Below are 19298 nucleotides of genomic sequence, written 5' to 3'. Positions count from 1 at the left end.
GTCTCTAAAAAAAAAAAAAAAAGTTTTTAATTAGCTGGGGGTGGTGGTGTGTGCCTGTAGTCCCAGTTATTCTGGAGACTGAGGTAGAAAGATCACTTGAGCCGTGGAGACCAAGGTTGCTGTGAGCCATGACTGCACCACTGCCCTTGAGCCTAGGTTACAGAGCAAGACCCTGTTAAAAAAAAAAAAAAAAAAAAAATCCCTGCAATCCAAACAAGATGAGCTTTATCTAACTAGCCCTGAATGCCACTGGCAGATGTAACCTCATGAGAGTCAAAATGAGTAAGAGTATGGCCCTATCTCTGAAAGAGTTTTGTTTAAAGGAGCTAAATACACCCACTCAAGCCCACATATGAAGAAAGAAGGAAAGAATTTGACAGGGGTCAAATCATGCCATTTATTCATGATGAATGTTGTATATATCTTCAGAAGGGCCACACCTTTTTGAATGTTGTCATTCTCTATCATAAGGATATGATGAGTATAGTTTCCTGCTGTGAAACAAGCCCATGCAAGAGTTAGTAAAATGTAGGCTGTATGTAAAGATCTGAGAAACTAAGGTTTTAGTTCTGTAGAGGTATAGCGGGTATTATGTTGGATTTGGCCCATACCGCAACAGTGCAACTTTCTGATAGTTTGTCTCTTTTCCAGGCATATGTACACTTACACTTACTACACAACAGAACGTTGTAAATTGTTTTCACCAAGGACCATAAATCTAAATGTCCCACCCTTTACCCAATGCTGAGATCAGAACTGTTGACCCTTCAATAAATGTAGGTAGAATTGGGACATACCTGAGTGACAGTACTAGATCTTAGCTATCTCAACCATGCTAAAAAGGCAGTATTAAAAGAGAGGTTCTGATCTACGGCATAGTACTTGTGTCATTCTTTTGTGGCCAAGCCTGACATACAGAACATGTTCTTTGATCTGCCCAGGGTACATTCTCTTGTGGTGGCACACCTCTTCCATTAATACCCCTAATCAGTCCATGTCAATTGGACAGGGATGAAGCTCCTTCTTAACCTAGACTTGTATATATGACCCAGGCCTGGCCAATTAGCATTCCACCTCTGAATATGATTGGTTCATAGATGGAAATGTGACCTGAGACATAGACATATCAGAGTCATTCCTGGGAACTTTGCTGAGTTATTGAGAATGCTCTTCTCTCTTCTCTTCCATAATGAACTATAATAGCTATGTAAGCCTGGGGCTGCTGGGGACTCTCTTTCCTATCACAGGGAGAGAGCCCGCCAGGGAATGAGATCAACTTATAATAAATAAAAGACAAGATATGGGGAGAGAAAATGAGAGAGAGAAAAAGACACATCCATGGTGATGACATTTGAAACTCTGGATCTAACAATGTCAGACCTTCCCTGGATGGCCAAGATACATGAGCCAATGAATTATTTATTTTTTGTTTGAAGATGATCTTATTTGTATTCATCATGTCCGTCTTGCTTGGAAGACTTTCCCAAGCAAATTGCAGAGGTCATGTCTCACTGTTGAACATAAACTCTATTTCCATCACAGTGAAGTGATGGGAATGGGCATAGGGCTGGGACAGAGCACTGAAGGTGAAACACACCGTTCCGAACAGACTGATTCAAATAGTGTGGGAGAGAGGTCATGAAAACAGCACAGATCAGCATCCAAATACAACAGCATTAACCTTTATATGCACACACTCGTTAGTTCCTACCTTACCACAAAATCCATTTTCCAAAATATAAAGAACTTCAACCTATTATCCTGGCCTTCAAAATGGGTACAAAAAGAATGATCCAACCTATGTTCTAATCATGGATGAAAATTATTCTTGGAATTTCTGAAACTTGACAGATGTAAGGAGATAGGAAGCAAGAGAGAGAATGAAACATCCAAACTCTATCAGGACAAAGGAGAAGATTCACAACTCAGGGAACGGTCAAGTCTTTCCTTTATATTGAGACTTCCTTGTCACTGCTATGATCCCTAGATGACCTGACACTCCAGGAGAACCCAACCCAGGACTCTGCACAGTACAGGACCACTCCCAGCATCCCTGAGGGTCCCTGTCTAAGACACTGGTTTAATGAAGCCATAATCCATGCACTTGATGAGACATTCTCGGGCTGTCTGAACCACTTCTGCCTTCTTCTCATCTGGCTCCTGTTTGCCCACCACAGTCAGGATCTCCAGCAGCTCACTCTCCACCAGCTTTTTGGCCAGCTCAGCATCGGCTGCCAGTAGGTTGTAGGCGATGACCAGGCCCCGGTGTTGGACAGACAGCTGGTCGTGCAGGCAAAGCCGCTGGAGGATCTCCAACCACTGGGTTGTCTGGAGGCAGGAAAAAAGGTAAGGAGGGTGCTAAGTTTGAGAGTGTCCCCAGAGTTCATGTGTTGGAAATGTGGGTCCCTGGTGTGGCAATGTTGGGAGGTGGGGCCTTTAAGAGGTGATTAGGTCATTAAGAGGAATTAATGCTGCGTCACAGGAATGTGTCAATTCTTGCAGCAGTGAGTTCTCGCTCTCAAGAGACTAGATTAGTAACCATGATAGCCAGTCATGGCCCCAGTTGCCACCTCTTGTGTTTTATCCTTTTCACACACACACATTTCCCCTTCTGCTTCTAAATCATGCTATGACACAGCATAAGACCTTCACCAAAAGCAAATCAGATGATGCTGTCTGATCTTGGACTTCCCAGCCTTCTGAGCTGTGAGCCAAAATAAACCTCTTTTCTTTTACCTAGTCTCAGGTATTCTGTTATAGCAACAGAAAATGAACTAAAACAAAATAATTAAAGGAATCAGCATAACTTAGCTATGGTCACGCATCTGGAAATAGTAGAGGATTCATATTCCAAATCCATTTATTTCTTAAGCAGCTTAAGAAGCAAAGGGTCAGACCCACTGCAAACCTGAGAAGAACAGGGATGCAGAGTGTTCAAAAGGAGGATTCTCACCCTGGGCACATGGGCAATGCCTGCTTCTGCCAAACCAGGTGCCCTTTGAGACATCAGCTCTAGACATGCAGACATGCTCTCCCCCAGCCCTGTCTTTAACTGGAATCAACACAAGAGTCAAATGTATCCTCACTTCCATTCTTCTCCATTCCCAGCTATGAAGCAACCCAACTACTGTTCTTGGGAAGGTAGGACTCTAGACCCCTCTGATCATCCCAGGAGACAGAGATAATGCTGAGAATAGAACCAGGAGGCTTTACTCCCATATCATTCAACAGATATACTTGGGGCAGCAGAGTAGAATGGTCATCAGCATGGGGATTTGGAGTCAGAGAGGCCAGTGTTCAGGTCCCAGCTCAGCCACTTACCAACTACATGGCCTCAGCTAAGTTATTTAACCTCTGTAAGCCTCAGGGTCATCTTCTACACCTACCTCTAACATTGTGGTGATTTAATGAGATAATACATGGAAAGAGCTTAGCATGGGGGCTGGAGCACAGTAAGTGCTCAACAAGTAGAAGTGGATACAGGGCAAGTAGGTGATGATTTAAGACACCAACCCAGGCCGGGTGCAGTGGCTCATGCCTGTAATCCCAGCACTTTGGGAGGCTAAGGCAGGTGGAGCATGAGGTCAGGAATTCAAGACCAGCCTGGCCAACATGAGGAAACCCCCTCTCTACTAAAAATACAAAAATTTGCCAGGCATGGTGGCACACGCCTGTAATCCCAGCTACTAGGAAAGCTGAGGCAGGAGAATCGCTTGAACCCAGGAGGTGGAAGTTGCAGTGAGCCAAGATTGTACCACTGCACTCCAATCTCGGCAAAAGAGCAAGACCCTGTCTCAAACAATAAATAAATAAAAATAAAAATAAATTTAAAAAAAAAACACCAAGGCAAAGGTTTTCCCTTGAGCTTCTTTGCACCTGTTACCCTCACCTGGCATTTGTCAGCAGGGCTCGCTTTCCACAAGCACATGGGGAGACAGATGCAGGGGGAAGAAAAGGCAAATTCTTGGCTTTTGAGCATCTAACCCAACTTTTGTAAACTCTGCACTGAATGTCCTTCCAAGGAAAGAACATGAAAACTCAGCTAGCTGTGGCACGGTTCTAGGCTGGAAAGTTTCTATGCTGAGGTGTAACTGATAATGGGTCCCGGGCCCATCAGTCCCTGGGATGAGTCACCGAGGGTCAAAGGAAGCAGTGATAGAAACTCAACAAGGATGGGATTCCAGGGCAGGAAGCATAGCCCAGGGCATAGCCCAGATGACATGAGACTGTAGAGATGTCCAGCATCCAACATGGCCATGGGGTGGCACAAAAGATGAGTCTGAGCAGCTTCACAGAGTCCCCAGGAAGCCCCGTGTCAGAACAAAAATGCAGCCAAGATTTCTGAGCACCGCAAGGAAGAACGAAGAAGTGGACGGGAGTGGGTTGGCAATCCTGAAGGGTTCCAATCCCTTCCCAACTAACAGGCTGTGTGGCCTTGGTCTAGTTGCTTTTCTGCACCTCAGTTTCCTCATTTGTTAAATAGGGATGATGATAATAATAATATCCACCTCACAGGGTGGTTTGGATGATTAAATGACTTAATAAATGTAAACACTTAGGGCAACACCTGGCACTCAGTAAGTGCAAGGAGTCACAGAGGGTCCTGTGAGGACTTACAAGAGTTATGTGCCCAGTAACACCAGAAGAGGCTGCTTTAGGGCAGTGGTTTCAAAGTGTGGTCCCCAAGCTGTTAGCATCCCACCCCCAATTTACTAAATCAGAACATGTGGGGAAACTGTTTTAACAAGTTGCCTAGGTGATTCTTAAACACATTACAGTTTTGAGAAGCTTGCCTTAGGGAAAGAGGTTGAAGTCCAAAGACCATGCAGGATGAACTACATTCAACAGATACACCCTTGTCAGATGCCAGGACAACATAACTCCCCTTGGAACTTAGAGAACACACCCGCTGATACATACACACCTTACACTGACTATCTAAAAGAGCCTGCCTTTAAACCAGACATGAACACCTTTGAATTGAGATGTCCACATTTTTCACCATGGGGAGAGATGAGTGCCCACAAACTCTTCAGTTTGGTAAAATAAGGAAAGTTTCATTGTGCACTCCCACGTTTGTGACTATACAGAGATCATTTCCATTACACCTGCTGCAATGGAAACAGTCTCATAGGAGCTGGTCATTGTGTCCACTTAAGAGAATCTGCAGCTTTTTTGCCAAACCGTAAGTTCCTTATGGCATCCCAACCACAACCGTGCTTCTCCTGGGAAGCTCTGGAGCTCCACGGCAGTGATTAGCATTGCTGTTGTTCTTAAGCAATGAGGTATATGCACCTCTAAAGGCAATGGGTGAAACTCCAGTGGGAGGGGTTGAGCTAGCACACTTGGGAAGACCAAATAATGAATGTAAGGCACTGAAGGGAATAGATACTCCTTTCCTTAGGCAGTAAGAACGGATGCCTGGCGGCTGTGAGAGGTTTCTTTAGGAGCTGGTCTCCCCAAAGGATCATCCAGTGTGGTCTGTGAGTGGGGAGATTCCCTGGAGCCCATCCAACCCTTCCTATCCCCAGGGCCAGCTCTTACCACTTGAGTCATCTTGAGGCACAGTTTCTTGTGTGCTGCTGTCAGCATGGCCAGAGCCCCTGCAGCCGCATTCTGCACCTTATCATCATCCTCCCCGCAGAGCAGCACCACCAGCTTCAGCCGGTCGTTCCCATCAGCCAAGAACCTTTCCTGTACCTGTGGGAGGCAGGAACATGGCTCAGAGAAAACTGTCCCCAATCTGCCCAGCCTGAAGAGGGTAAGATACATCTGAAGTTCTCCAACCCAAGATCCCTTAGCGTTTCCCTCTGAGCAGCTCACTCATGCTACCTCCCCCAAGAAGTCTTCCCCGATTGGTTGAATGAAGGGGCTACAAATTCTTCCAAATAAAGAAAACAAAGAATTCCCCATCTAGCGTGCTTCACCACCTCTGTTTGCATTCAGCCTCCACAGCAGGGGAAGGAGGCAGGCGCAGACTCCTGCAGGGTAGATGATGCCTGAGGAACTGTATTTCCCATCGCTTTGGGGAAGCTTGGAAGGTTTCTCCCACAATGGATGGGCCTTCAGGGTCTTCCATAAAATGATTTTGCAGGGACTGGGGCAGAAGCAGGGAACAATTAGGTGGTTTGCTCGGTATTAGAAAGCTACAGTGCCGTCTCCACCAGGTGAGAGATGAGGCTTCCCAAGGATCTGAAAACCAGGAGAAGAGCTTCCAGGGGACCAGTACCCTGACATTAACCCCTCACAGCATCTCATCCTCAACCCTCTGCACTACTGTAAAATCTAGGTGGTCAAGTCTCAGAGCATTCTACTGGGCCAGGTTTCTTAGAAGTGGAACTCCAAAAGGGGACCAAGATCACAGCTTCCCAGGTGTGACCCTCTATCTTCATCTCCCTGAAACTGGAGTAGTGGTCATCGGAGGTGAGAGCATGGCAGAGGTCACCATATATCAGACGGGTCAGCATGGCCCCTTCTCATGGGATACAGTTGTTTCTGGGAAGCAGCTGCCCTTACATGGACTACATTCCCCCATTTCTCACATCTCGATGTGGTGGTGGCCTAGTTCTCATAGATGGAACATGAGCGGAAGTGATGTGTGTCACTTTTAGGCACCTCTCCCTTGGTCTGTCTCCCCATTCACCATCAGAGTGGAATCCACTCCCAGTGTGGCAGAGGAGAAGGCAGTTCTTGATGATCAAAGAAGCCTGGATCCCTGAGTCAGCTTGAAAGTGAGCCACCTGGCTGGGCGCAGTGGCTCACGCCTGTAATCCCAGCACTTTGGGAGGCCAAGGCAGGCAGATCATGAGGTCAGGAGATCAAGACCATCCTGGCTTAACACGGTGAAACCCTGTATCTACTAAAAATACAAAAATTAGCCAGGGGTGGTAGCACGTGCTGTAGTCCCAGTTACTCGGGAGGCTGAGGCAGGACAATCGCTGAATCCAGGAGGCGGAGGTTGCAGTGAGCCGAGACCACACCACTACACTCCAGCCTGGGTGACAGAGCCAGACTCCATCTCAGAAAAAAAAAAGTGAGCCACTCAATCCAAACAGGACTTTGACATGGTGAGCAAGAAATGAACTTCTATCCTATTGGGACCACTGAACATTTTGACTTGAGTTGTTGTAGCAGCTGGTGCTCCCATAGGAAAGGTTGCCTCCGTCCTCCCATTATCTCCCTCAACCTCTCAGCCTCCCAACCCCATCTCCCTGGACACACTCTCTGTCTCCCCCATGGCTTCCAGGCCCACAGCCCAGCCTTAGGCCAGCTCCCTGGTAGACCCTGGTAGCTTCATTCCCCCTGACTTCAATATGTTTTTTTGTTTGTTTGTTTGTTTGTTTTTTGTGATGAAGTCTTGCTTTGTCGCCCAGGCTGGAGTGCAGTGGCATGATCTTGGCTCACTGTAACCTCTGCCTCCCAAGTTCAAGCAATTCTCATGTTTCAGCCTCCGGAGTAGCTGGGACTACAAGCACCCACCACCATGCCTGGCTAATGTTTGTACTTTTAGTAAAGACAGGGTTTCACCATATTGGCGAGGCTGGTCTCGAATTCCTGACTTCAAGTGACCCACCCACCTCGGCCTCCCAAAGTGTTGGGATTACAGGCATGAGCCACTGCACTCGGCCTTTAATAGGCTTTAATGGGTTAGGTTTTCCCCCTAAAACAGTGAAAGGCTCTAAGGTTCAGGCGTTGGGGGTAAACAGACTAGGTCTCTCGCTAGTCCCTACATGGGGGCCCAGGACGGCCATTCAGCTTGGCCCTCATGTTAATGAAGGGCCTCAAATTTAGACCCTGATGTTATATCTGATAAGATTATACCTACAGGCACAGCAGTACTCTGACAGGATGGGAAGAAGAAGACATTCACCAGATGGGTATCATTTGTCCCATGACTGGACCATGAGGCCTATAGCATGTTCTGAATTCATTTTATTTTTATAAATCCTATAATTATTCTGTGATGAGTACAGTTATATTGCATTGCAATTTCTTTTTTTTTTTTTTTTTTGAGACGGAGTCTCGCTCTGTCACCCAGGCTGGAGTGCAGTGGCTGGATCTCAGCTCACTGCAAGCTCCGCCTCTCGGGTTCACGCCATTCTCCTGCCTCAGCCTCCCGAGTAGCTGGGACTACAGGCGCCCGCCACGTCGCCCGGCTAGTTTTTTGTATTTTTTTAGTAGAGACGGGGTTTCACCGTGTTAGCCAGGATGGTCTCGATCTCCTGACCTCATGATCCGCCCGTCTCGGCCTCCCAAAGTGCTGGGATTACAGGCTTGAGCCACCGCGCCCGGCCTGCATTGCAATTTCTATGGGAACAGTGGTAGTTCATTAAATGCTGACATTTAAGACATCCTGAAATGGTTGATAACTGTATTTGGCATTTCTTCATTTTTTTATGTATGTGGAGTTTCAATAAATGCAAGCAGTCTAGCCTTCCTTGACCTCTGAGAGGCCCTGGTCTCATATCCTGCTTTGTTTTAAGTTTATTTAGGCCTAAGTAACTTAGGGAAATGGTGTCTTCCACCTCATCTAGCCCAGGGTTTGGATTCAAAGCCCTAGCTTTGTAATTTTTCTTTTATATATATCTGTCTCTCAGGGCCCCTACAGGGAGGGGGACTGTAATCTAGGAAAGATTTAGGGATTCCTGGATTTTCTGCCCAAAGTGTTACCTTAATGCCATCATAACAGCCCCCAATCTCACCCCAGGGTCTGACCCTGGCCTGTCTCTCCGTGCCTTGATCATGCCCGGGTCTCCGTCCTGAGCTCCTGCCTCACCTCCTTGTGGAGCACCATGTTGCACATGCACTCGGTGGCTGCCTGCCGCAGCTGATCATGATTCTCAAACATGTAGTTCTCGATGTCCGGCAAGGCCCTCTCCTTAAAGATCTTCTGCCTAGGGTAGGAGGGTGGAGGAAGACAGACCCTTGAGTCTTCTGCAGTGACCATGGGGGTTTTCTGGCCATCTAGGGACCATTCTTCCATTCTGGTGCTATCCTTCCCACATCCTCAGCCAGCATGGTTTATGTGGCATCAAACAGCACCCAGCTCTAGGAGGGGCACCATGGGCCTAAACTAAATGATATAGCATGGCGTCCTGGCCACAGCAGTGGGTTCTGGATGTCACCCAACTGGAGAGCCTCTGTATTATTGCAGTAAAGAAATTCTCTCTCTCTCTCTCTCATCCTGGATGTAGATCCAAGAAGATGTAAGGGCCAGAGCTGCCCTCACAACCATGAGAGAGCAGAAAAGCCCACTGAGAATTAAAACAATACAGAAAGGAGAGGAGAGACAGAGAGAACAGGAACCTAAGACAGCTTTGTAAGCCCTGCATCAAGCCACACCTGAATCTTGCTACCCCAGACTTCTTCTCTACATGAGCCAATAAATTTCCTTTATGCTTAGGCCTATTATAGTTGAGTTTTCTGCTACTGGCAACCAAAAGAATCCCAACCCAGTACATGCTGACATACTCCTGCTTCCACAGAGGAATACATTTCATCCCACTATCCACCTGTATATCTTTTTTTTTTTAAATACTTTAAATTCTAGGGTACATGTGCACAACGTGCAGGTTTGTTACATAGGTATACATGTGCCATGTTGGCTTGCTGCACCCATCAACTCATCATTTACATTAGGGTATTTCTCCTAATGCTATCCCTCCCCCAGCTCCCCACCCCACAACAGGCCCCAGTGTGTGATGTTCCCTTCCCTGTGTCCATGTGTTCTCATTGTTCAACTCCCACCTATCAGTGAGAACATGCAGTGTTTGGTTTTCTGTCCTTATGATAGTTTGCTCAGAATGATGGTTTCCAGCTTCATCTATGTCCCTGCAAAGGACATCAACTCTTCCTTTTTTATGGTTGCATAGTATTCCACAGTGTATATGTGCCACATTTTCTTAATCCAGTCTATCATTGATGGACATTTGGGTTGGTTCCAAGTCTTTGCTATTGTGAATGGTGCTGCAATAAACATACGTGTGCATGTGTCTTTTTTTTTTTTTTTTTGAGACGGAGTCTCGCTCTGTTGCCCAGGCTGGAGTGCAGTGGTGCAATCTTGGCTCACTGCAAGTTCTGCCTCCTGGGTTCACGCCATTCTCCTGCCTCAGCCTCCTGAGTAGCTGGGACTACAGGCACCCACCACCATGCCCGGCTAATTTTTTTGTATTTTTAGTAGAGACAGGGTTTCACCATGTTAGCCAGGGTGGTCTCGATCTCCTGACTTTGTGATCCACCTGCCTTGGCCTCCCAAAGTGCTGGGATTATAGGTGTGAGCCACCACTCCCAGCCATGCATGTGTCTTTATAGTAGCATGATTTATAATCCTTCGGGTATATATCCGGTAATGGGATTGCTGGGTCAAATGATATTTCTAGTTCTGGATCCTTGAGAGCCAAATCATTAGTGAACTCCCATTCACAATTGCTACAAAGAGAATAAAATACCTAGGAATCCAACTTACAAGGGATGTGAAGGACCTCTTCAAGGAGAACTACAAACCACTGCTCAACAAAATAAAAGAGGACACAACAAATGGAAGAACACTCCATGCTCATGGCTAGGAAGAATCAATATCGTGAAAATGGCCATACTGTCCAAGATAATTTATAGACTCAGTGCCATCCCCAATTCTTCAGAGAATTGAAAGAAACTACTCTAAAGTTCATATGGAACCAAAAAAGAGCAGGCATAGCCAAGACAATCCTAAGCAAAAAGAACAAAGCTGGAGACATCACTCTATCAGACTTCAAACTATACTACAAGTCTACAGTAACCAAAACAGCATGATACTGGTACTGAAACAGAAACACAGACCAATGAAACAGAACAGAGGCCTCAGAAACAACACCATACATCTGTAACGTTTGACAAACCTGACAAAAACAAGAAATGAGGAAAGGATTCCCTATTCAATAAATAGTGCTGGCAAAACTGGCTAGCCATATGTAGAAAGCTGAAACTGGATCCCTTCCTTACACCTTATACAAAAATTAACTCAAGATGGATTAAAGACTTAAATGTAAGACCTAAAACCATAAAAACCCTAGAAGAAAACCTAGGCAATACCATTCAGGAAATAGGCATGGGCAAAGACTTCATGACTAAAACACCAAAAGCAATGGCAACAAAAGCCAAAATAGACAAATGAGATCTAATTAAACCAAAGAGCTTCTGCACAGCAAAAGAAACTATCACAGAGTGAACAGGCAACCTACAGAATGGGAGAAAAATTTTGCAATCTACCCATCTGACAAACGGCTAATATCCAGAATCTACAAAGAACTTAAACAAATTTACAAGATAAAAACAACCCCATCAAAAAGTGGGCAAAGGATATGAACAGACACTTCTCAAAAGAAGACATTTATGCAGCCAACAGACACGTGAAAAAATGCTCATCTTCACTGGTTATCAGAGAAATGCAAATCAAAACCACAATGAGATACCATCTCACGCCAGTTAGAAGGGTGATCATCACTACTTTAGAAAGAAGTGCTGACTGCGTGCAGTGGCTCACACCTGTAATCCCACACTTTGGGAGACCAAGGCGGGCAGATCACCTGAGGTCACGAGTTTGAGACCAGTTTGGCCAACATGGGGAAACCCTGTCTCTACTAAAAATACAAAAGTTAGCTGGGTATGGTGGCACACTCCTGTAGTCCTAGCTACCCGAGAGGCTGAGGCAGGAAAATAGTTTGAGCCCTGGAGGTGGAGGGTGCGGTGAGCTGAGATGGCGCCACTGCACTCCAGCCTGGGCAACAGAGTGAGACTCAGACAAAAAAAAAAAAGCCTTACAGCATCTTTTGGCTTTGGTATATTCACTATGTGGTTTACTAAGTGCTAACTCAAATCCCACACCTTGCCTTTGATGTTGTCTTCTGAGAAGAGCATTCTCAGCACATTATGTGAAATTTCAAACAAACACTTTTTGAGCCACCTCTCTCCACCCCTGCCACACTCACCACACTCACCGGAGTTTGTCACTCCGCCCAGACAGGTTGGTGAGGCCTAGGAGAGCCTCATAGTTCTGAAGCCCATCCCTCTGTGTGTCCAAGAGGCTTACGAGGGGCCGCACCACCTCATACACCTGTTGGGGAGGGGTCAAGGGTTTGGTCAGGTGAGGACTTTGTTCCCTGAGTGCCTTACATTTACAGGTGCCCAGCTGCAAAGTTTCCAAAACACTTTCTCGTACATTGTCTGATTTAATCCTCGCAATGATCCTGACAGGCAGGATTATTTTCTTTATAGACAGGATAACGGAATTTTGGAAAGGGCAATCCTGTTTGTCAGGGGTAGAACCAGGCCTGGAATCCAGGTGCCTCCAATGCAGCACCCTTCCTGTGACAGTACCATGCTCCTCTCCCAGGCTGGAGGTATAGTGACGAGGGGAAAGGCCTCTAGGAGCAGAGGAGACCCCTCCCATTGCCCTATCCCATCTACCCAAGCACCTACCCGCTCCCCAGGGAAAGCAATGTCCGGATTGGAGACAGCAGCGATCTTTGCTAGAGCGTGGGCTGCCTTCACCTTGCCCACATCTGTGCCCTCCAAAGCCAGGGGAATCAGGGCCTGTAAGAAAGGGCAAGGTCACTACTTAGTCACAGACATCCAGAGGCTTCCCTCCTATCCTCCTGCTCCAGGTGCTGTCTGTCTGTCCCGGTCCAGGAAGACTCTGCCATATAATCAGCCCTTGCACATCATGGAAAACAATTAAATCCTTAATCACATATTCACTCCCCTTCGTTCCCAGTGCACATCCAGGTCTTTGCCCAACTTCCTCCCACCCACCTAAATGTTCCTTCAGCTTTTGGAAAACTAAATAATTCAATCAACAAATTTTTTACTTTCTGCCCAAGCCAAACCCAATCTTTTTGTTTGTTTGTTTTTGTTTTGTTTTTTTGAGACAGAGTTTCACTCTTGCTGCCCAGGCTGGACTGCAATGATATGATCTCAGCTTGTTGCAACCTCTGCCTCCTGGGTTCAAGCAAGTCTCTTGCCTCAGGTTCCTGGGTAGCTGAGATTACAGGCGCACGCTACCACGCCCAGCTAATTTTTGTATTTTTAATAGAGATGGAGTTTCAGCCAAACCCAATCTTAACATCAGACATCTATTGAGCACCTACCATGAACCAATACTTTCTATATTTTCTCTAATTCTTGTGACAGTCTGCAAAGTGAAAGTGTGATTTTTTCCCCTATTTTACAGATGAAGAAGCTGTGGCTGAGAGATTAAGTATTTTGCCTGAGGTTATGCAGACAAAAAGGGGCAGAGCAAGAACTCAACTACAAGTGTTCTACATCAAAGTCCAGGGTCTCTATCTTTGCCCGGTGCTTCCTTCCAATAGCAAGGAGGATAGATGGGATTCCAAAGTACATACCCTCATAGCATAAAGTCAAGCAGAAATTGGCTTGGGGCTCTGAGCACAGACAGCACAGATAAGTGGTGGCCGTATTCCAGGAAGTTGAGTTGGGGCAGAGGGTACATTATTCTTGGGCTAGGCAAAGAGCATGCACAAAGGCACCTTCTAGGATGGCACGGACCATGTCCTGCCCAGTTACCTTGCCACCACCTTGAGCCACAATGGTGCCTCGGTCCTTTGGGTTGTCACACAGTGCCAGGAATACCCTGTGGGACCGAGGAGAAAGGAGAACATTTAATGCACCGTCACACCTTCCCAGGCAGCAGCAGCAGCAGCAGCAGGCCAGTCAGTCGGAGCCAATGAAATCCTAGGATGAAGAGGGAGACCATGGAAAGTGCCACTTGTGTGCCTGTGCCCCAGAATGAGCCACCTTGGGAAGATGACCTCATGGAAATAATTGTCTGGGAAGGAATTAAGGCCAAGTGAGGCTGCAAAGAGCGCCCTCGCTATCCCTATTTAGGGACACAACCACCCAGGAGAAACTTTTCAACATAGATGTGCCCCAGGGCCTCCATGATCTGGCTCTGGCCTCCTCTCTTGTCTCATCTAGCACCAGCCCCTCCTGTGCATTCCCTGCCCCAGACATATTGCAGGAGAACCCCAAATTCACTCATTCTCTCGCCATCCTCAGTGTCATTGCAGATGCTATTATCTCTGCCTGGAACCTTCCCTCTCCTGCATTTAGGTGGCTCCTTTCCTTCCTTCAGAGCTTGATTGAGTTGTCACATCCCCCAGGAGACCTTACCAGCTGCCCACCCACTTCCCCTCCAGTCTGGCTGGTTGGGGGACACTGCTTGTGCTCCAACCAGCCCTTTGTGCTTCCCACATCATGGCACCCATTGCATCAGACTGTAGCTGTGATCTTGCTTGCCTCCCTGGCCAGACTGCACAGAGACTGTGCCTTTAACCTCTGGGAACAAGGTAACAGGAAGGAACAGTGGCCTCCTTTCTCCTGATGCAAACTTCCACCTGTGATGACCTGCCCACCATGTCACTTCTCTTCCTTCCTTTCCTTCTTTCCCTCTTTCTTTCCTTCTTCCTTCCTTTCTTTCTTCATTCGTTTCCCTCTTTCTTTTCTTTCTTCTTTCTGTCTGTCCTTTCTTTCTTTCCTTTCTCTCTCTCTCTCCTTCCTTCCTTCCTTCCCTCCTTTCTACCTCTTTCTTTCTTTCTCTTTTTTCTTTCTTTCTCTCTTTCTTTATTTCTTCTTTCTCCTTCCTTTCTTCTTCTTTTCCCTTCCCTCCTTCCTTTTTTCCTTCCTCCCTCCCTTCCTTCCTCTCTCTCTCTTTCTTTTCTTTCCTCCCTCCCTCCCTTCCTCCCTCTCTCTCTCTCTTTCTTTCTCTCTCTCTCTCTTTCTCTCTTTCTTTCTTTCCTTCTTTCTTTCTTTCTTTCTTTCTCTCTTTCTTTCTCTCTCTCTCTCTTTCTCTCTTTCTTTCCTCTGTTGTATAGAGACAGGACCTTGCTCTGTTGCCCAGGCTGGAGTGCAGTGGTACCATCATCATTCACTGCAGCCTTGAATTCCTGGGCTCAAGTGATCCTCCTGCCTTAGCCTCCCAAGTAGCTGGGAGTACAGGTGCACACCACCAGGCCAGGCTAATTTTAAAATTTTTTGTACAGATGGGATCTCAGTATGTTTCCCAAACTAGTCTTGAATTCCTGGACTCAAGCAAGCCTCCCACCTCGGCCTCCCAAAGCCCTGGGATTATAGGCATGAGCCACCACCCCTGGTCCCATGTCACTTTTCAAAGCTGATCCCCTCAGACCTTTCTCCAGGCTTTCCCAATATCTTATCTCATTTAGGCCTCCAGCATTTCTATCTCCCTGCCCAGCATGCTACACTCCAGGCCCCTCAGCCCTCAGCTCTAGTTCCAAGCCTTGGTCCACTGCAGCCCCACCTGGCCAGCAGCTCCTTGGTCTGGTCGGTGAGGATGGCACTATCTGCTTTCACCATGCAAGCCAGAGCAGAGATGACACCCGCCTTCAGAAGCCGCTTCACCCGCAGATCTATAAAGTCCTTTTTGTCCTGGGGAGATGAAAAGATGGCAATGTAAGAGGGTCCTGGGTGCTAGGCCAATCTGAATTGGAACCAAAGATGGTGCATTTCTGAATTCTCGGGGTCGGTTGAATAACGGCCTCCAAAGATGTCCACGGACTAATCTCTGGAACCTGTGAACGTGGGACCTTACATGGTAAAAGGGATTTTGTAGACACAATTAAGTCAAGGATTTTGAGATGGGGAGGTAAGCCTAGATTTCTATGTGGGCCCAATATAATCACCAGGATCTTTATCAGAGGGAGGCAGGAAGATCAGAGTTAGCACTAGGAGATGTGACAATGGAATGGAAGTGAGGTCGGAGTGGTTCAAGGTCACCAGCCAAAGCATGTAGGTGGCCTCTAGAAGCTGAAAAAGGCAACAAAATTATTCTCCCTTAGAGCCACCCGAAGAAACCAGCTCTGCTAACACCTTGACTTTAGCCAAGTGAGACTCATTTTAGGACTCTTGACCTCCAGAACTATAAGATTTTTAAAACTGGGCCAGGCGCGGTGGCTCACGTCTGTAATCCCAGCACTTTGGGAGGCCGAGGTGGGTGGATCACTTGAGCCTGGGAGTTCGAGACCAGCCTGGGCAACATGGCGAAACCCTGTCTCTACTAAAAATACAAAAATTAGCTGGGCATGGTGGAGCATGTCTGTAATCCCAGTTACTCAGGAGGCTGAAGCAGGAGAATTGCTTGAGCCCAGGAAGCGGAGGTTGTAGTGAGCCAAGATTGCACCACTGCACTCCACCAGGGTAACAGAGGGAGACTCAGTCTCAAAAATAAAAAAAGTAAAAATCGTGTTGTTTTAGGTCACAGTGCTTGTGGCAATGTGTTCTAGAAACAATAGGAAACTAAGACACTTCTCCAGATTCCCTCTTCCCAAACAACTGCCAAGGGATATATAGCACACGCTCTGCTGTCATGTGTCACTGTCTCTTTTCTTCCTTGCCTTCCCTAATCCCAAGACAGAGCCTGAGGAGCTGATACCATAGAAAACCAGTCCCAAAGGTTCTCTCATTCACAGAGGAATGAAATAAAAGAAGGATAATCCAAAAGACTAAATGATGCATATATTGTTTTTCTTGGAAAAGGCTGGGGTGGGAGGGGAGGTAGAGGGTATAGGCAGGAGAGAAAGGACACAGCGGATGAAGCCGCCATAACAATAGATTGGGTTTGCTGGAAACCCAAAGTCAACCCAGGGTTAAAGAGTCCCTACAGACAATCCTCAGAGTGGGGAGTGGTGGGGAAGGGGCTGACAACCCTGGGCAAGCCCTGGAAGCCACATTGGAACTTCACAGCCACAGCACACGCTCTGCACCCTTGCCTGGATGAAACATCATCCAGCTTTCAAAAATGATTCAGAGGCCGGGTGCGGTGACTCATGCCTGGATTCCCAGCACTTTAGGAGGCCGAGGTGGGGGGATCACTTGAGGTCAGGAGTTCAAGACCAGCCTGGCAAATATGGTGAAACCCTGTCTCTACTAAAAACACAAAAATTAGCTGGGAGTCGTGGTGCGTGCCTGTAATTCCAGCTACTCAGGAGGCTGAGGCAGGATAATCACTTGAACCTGGGAGGCAGAGGTTGCAGTGAGCCTAGATCTCACTACTGCAATCCAGCCTGGGTGACAGAGCCAGACTCTGCCTCAAAAAATAAATACAATAAAAATGATTCAGAGAATGAGATGGCAATGTGGAAAACATATTTTTCCAAAATCAGGCGCAAAATGATAAATATATTCTGATTGTAACTGTGAAAAGAAAAAAGATACATGGAAAAAAAGCCCCTGGTAGGTAACATAGCATCAAAACGCCAACAGCAGTCATGTGGAGATGATGTAATCATGAGTGGTTATTCCCTTTTCTCCACATTTTAACTCGTTTTGCAGCATGATTATATTACTTTGATTGTTAAAAAAAATCTAAATGATTTTATTGGTTGGCTATATCTTGCATATATTCATATGCAAATCACACACAAATCATATATTCACGTGCAGGGAATTGTTGGCGAGGGGTCCAGGGGATCCGTGACTTCTGGGCTAATGCTGAGCATGCCTCTCCTCTCATGATTCCTACTTAGCACCCATGTCACAAAACCCAGAAATCTGAGAAAATCAAATTGTTATCTGTTGGAGACATGAAATAAAACTGTCTTTAATCCATAAAATCAACAATACAAATTGCAAAGTGTCCATCATAGCTCCATTTGTTTTCTCAGATTACAAATTGTTGGATTTTTTTCAAAATAGAAAATAAAAACAAAGAAAAAGCATGAGCACCATCTGGTGGGAAAGTTTACCATTAACATCTTCAGTGTATGTGTATCCTACCCCCAACCACCCAGACACATACCACGCTGCTCCTGACACCACTCCTTTTGCCGTTCCGCCTCCTTTGGAGGCCTGGTGGCACAGACCAGATCCCTCCCACGTCGCGCCTGACCCTACCTTGGGGTGCTCCTCGGGCACATGTTGCTTGGAGAACTTGGCGAGCTGGACAAGCTCCGGGATGACCTCCTTGACATCGTAGCTGTTGGTGCAGTTCACCAGGGTGGTGGCCACCGAGTACAGGATGGTCTTGTCACTGGTCTGGAAGGCACAGGGTCGGGGAGAAGGAAAACAGAAAGGAAACTTTAGGACAAATCTCTGCTTCCAGGATGCTCCCTCACGTGGCCGGCAGGTTGGTGTGGGAGGAGTGCAGCTGGTAGGGCCCATTCTGAGGAAAGACAGCAATGCAGGAGAGGCTCTGTCCATAAAGGTGGGCAGCAGTGTCTCCTGTACCCTCCAACAGCAGCTCTGGCAGTATGAATAGGAGCTGTCTCACAAAGATCCTCAGTTTGTGCCTATTCCAAAAGCCCAGTCTAACACTTTCCCATCCAACTGGAGATGGGGCGGGAGCTGAACATTCTCAGGTCCTGGCGAAAATCTCTCCCAAACTTTCTTCCTTTACTGGTAGAAAAGAGTCAGGGAGTTGGCCCGGCAGACAAGGAAAGGAGTCTGGGAGGGTCTCGGAGGGAGGGCAGGTTCCCAGAAAGGCCAGGCACAGCCTCTTTTATTTATTTATTTTCTTGAGGCAAGGTCTCTCTCTCTCTGTCACCCAGGCTGTAGTGCAGAGGTGCAATTCTAGCTCACTGCAGCCTCGACCTCCCAAGGCTCAAGCAATCCTCCCACCTCAGCCTCCCGAGTAGCTGGGATTACAGGTATGTGCCACCACGCCCAGCTAATTTTTTTATTTTTTGTAGAGATGGGATTTCACCATGTTGCCTAGGCTGGTCCCGAACTCCCCTGAGCTCAAGCCATCCGGCCGCCTCAGCCTCCCAAAGTGCTGGGATTACAGGTGCGTGCTACGATGCCCCCCTGCTCTTTTTTTTTTTTTTTTTTTTTTTAGCTGCCTCAGGTCCTTCAAGACCTCACCTCCTGAGGACCCCAGGAAAACAAACTGCCCTCCTGTGCATCTTCCCACTCTGGAAGGCATTAGGAGTCGGGAGTCCATTTTACAGTCAGGTAAAATGAGGGCCAGAAAAGGGGAAATAACCGATCAGGTTTCCACAGGGGTAAGGAGTAGAGCCAGGAGGAAGACTGGGATCCAATCCCTGTGGGTCTGGACCCAGCAGACCTCTCCTGAGGTTTGTGCTCAGGCCAGACTCCTCCACACTTGCCTTGGCCAGCTCAAACATGGCCTGCAGGGCAGGGATGTCCTGGACAAAGTCGTCCTTCACATCAGCGTCCAGCGTGAGGTAGGCCAGGCCCTCCACTGCCCAGCGCCGGGTCCGGGTGTCTATGGACGTATTGCACAGCCACCTGGAAGTGAGGAGGGAGCACACGTGGGAAGGGGCCCAGGG

At 47.2% G+C, this 19298-nt stretch overlaps 1 protein-coding gene across 1 annotated transcript in view; it reads right to left on the bottom strand.

The window, feature by feature from the left end:
• Positions 1 to 376: 376 nt before the first annotated feature.
• The window catches only part of UNC45B (unc-45 myosin chaperone B), a 40775-nt gene continuing 21853 nt past the window's right edge, over positions 377 to 19298 (bottom strand). Inside the window, exons 12-20 of the mRNA XM_003912611.4 lie at positions 19116 to 19257; positions 17905 to 18045; positions 15314 to 15441; positions 13561 to 13627; positions 12457 to 12570; positions 11976 to 12091; positions 8777 to 8894; positions 5545 to 5700; positions 377 to 2328 (exon numbers count right to left, since the gene is read on the bottom strand). Coding sequence (XP_003912660.2) covers positions 2068 to 2328; positions 5545 to 5700; positions 8777 to 8894; positions 11976 to 12091; positions 12457 to 12570; positions 13561 to 13627; positions 15314 to 15441; positions 17905 to 18045; positions 19116 to 19257 — 1243 coding nt within the window. The 3' untranslated portion in view covers positions 377 to 2067. The remainder of the gene's footprint in view (positions 2329 to 5544; positions 5701 to 8776; positions 8895 to 11975; positions 12092 to 12456; positions 12571 to 13560; positions 13628 to 15313; positions 15442 to 17904; positions 18046 to 19115; positions 19258 to 19298) is intronic.

Source organism: Papio anubis, chromosome 17, assembly GCF_008728515.1.
Source record: "Papio anubis isolate 15944 chromosome 17, Panubis1.0, whole genome shotgun sequence".
Taxonomy (NCBI): domain Eukaryota; kingdom Metazoa; phylum Chordata; class Mammalia; order Primates; family Cercopithecidae; genus Papio; species Papio anubis.
The sequence above is the reverse complement of the archived record's forward strand: the minus strand, read 5'-3'. Positions and strand labels throughout refer to the sequence as shown.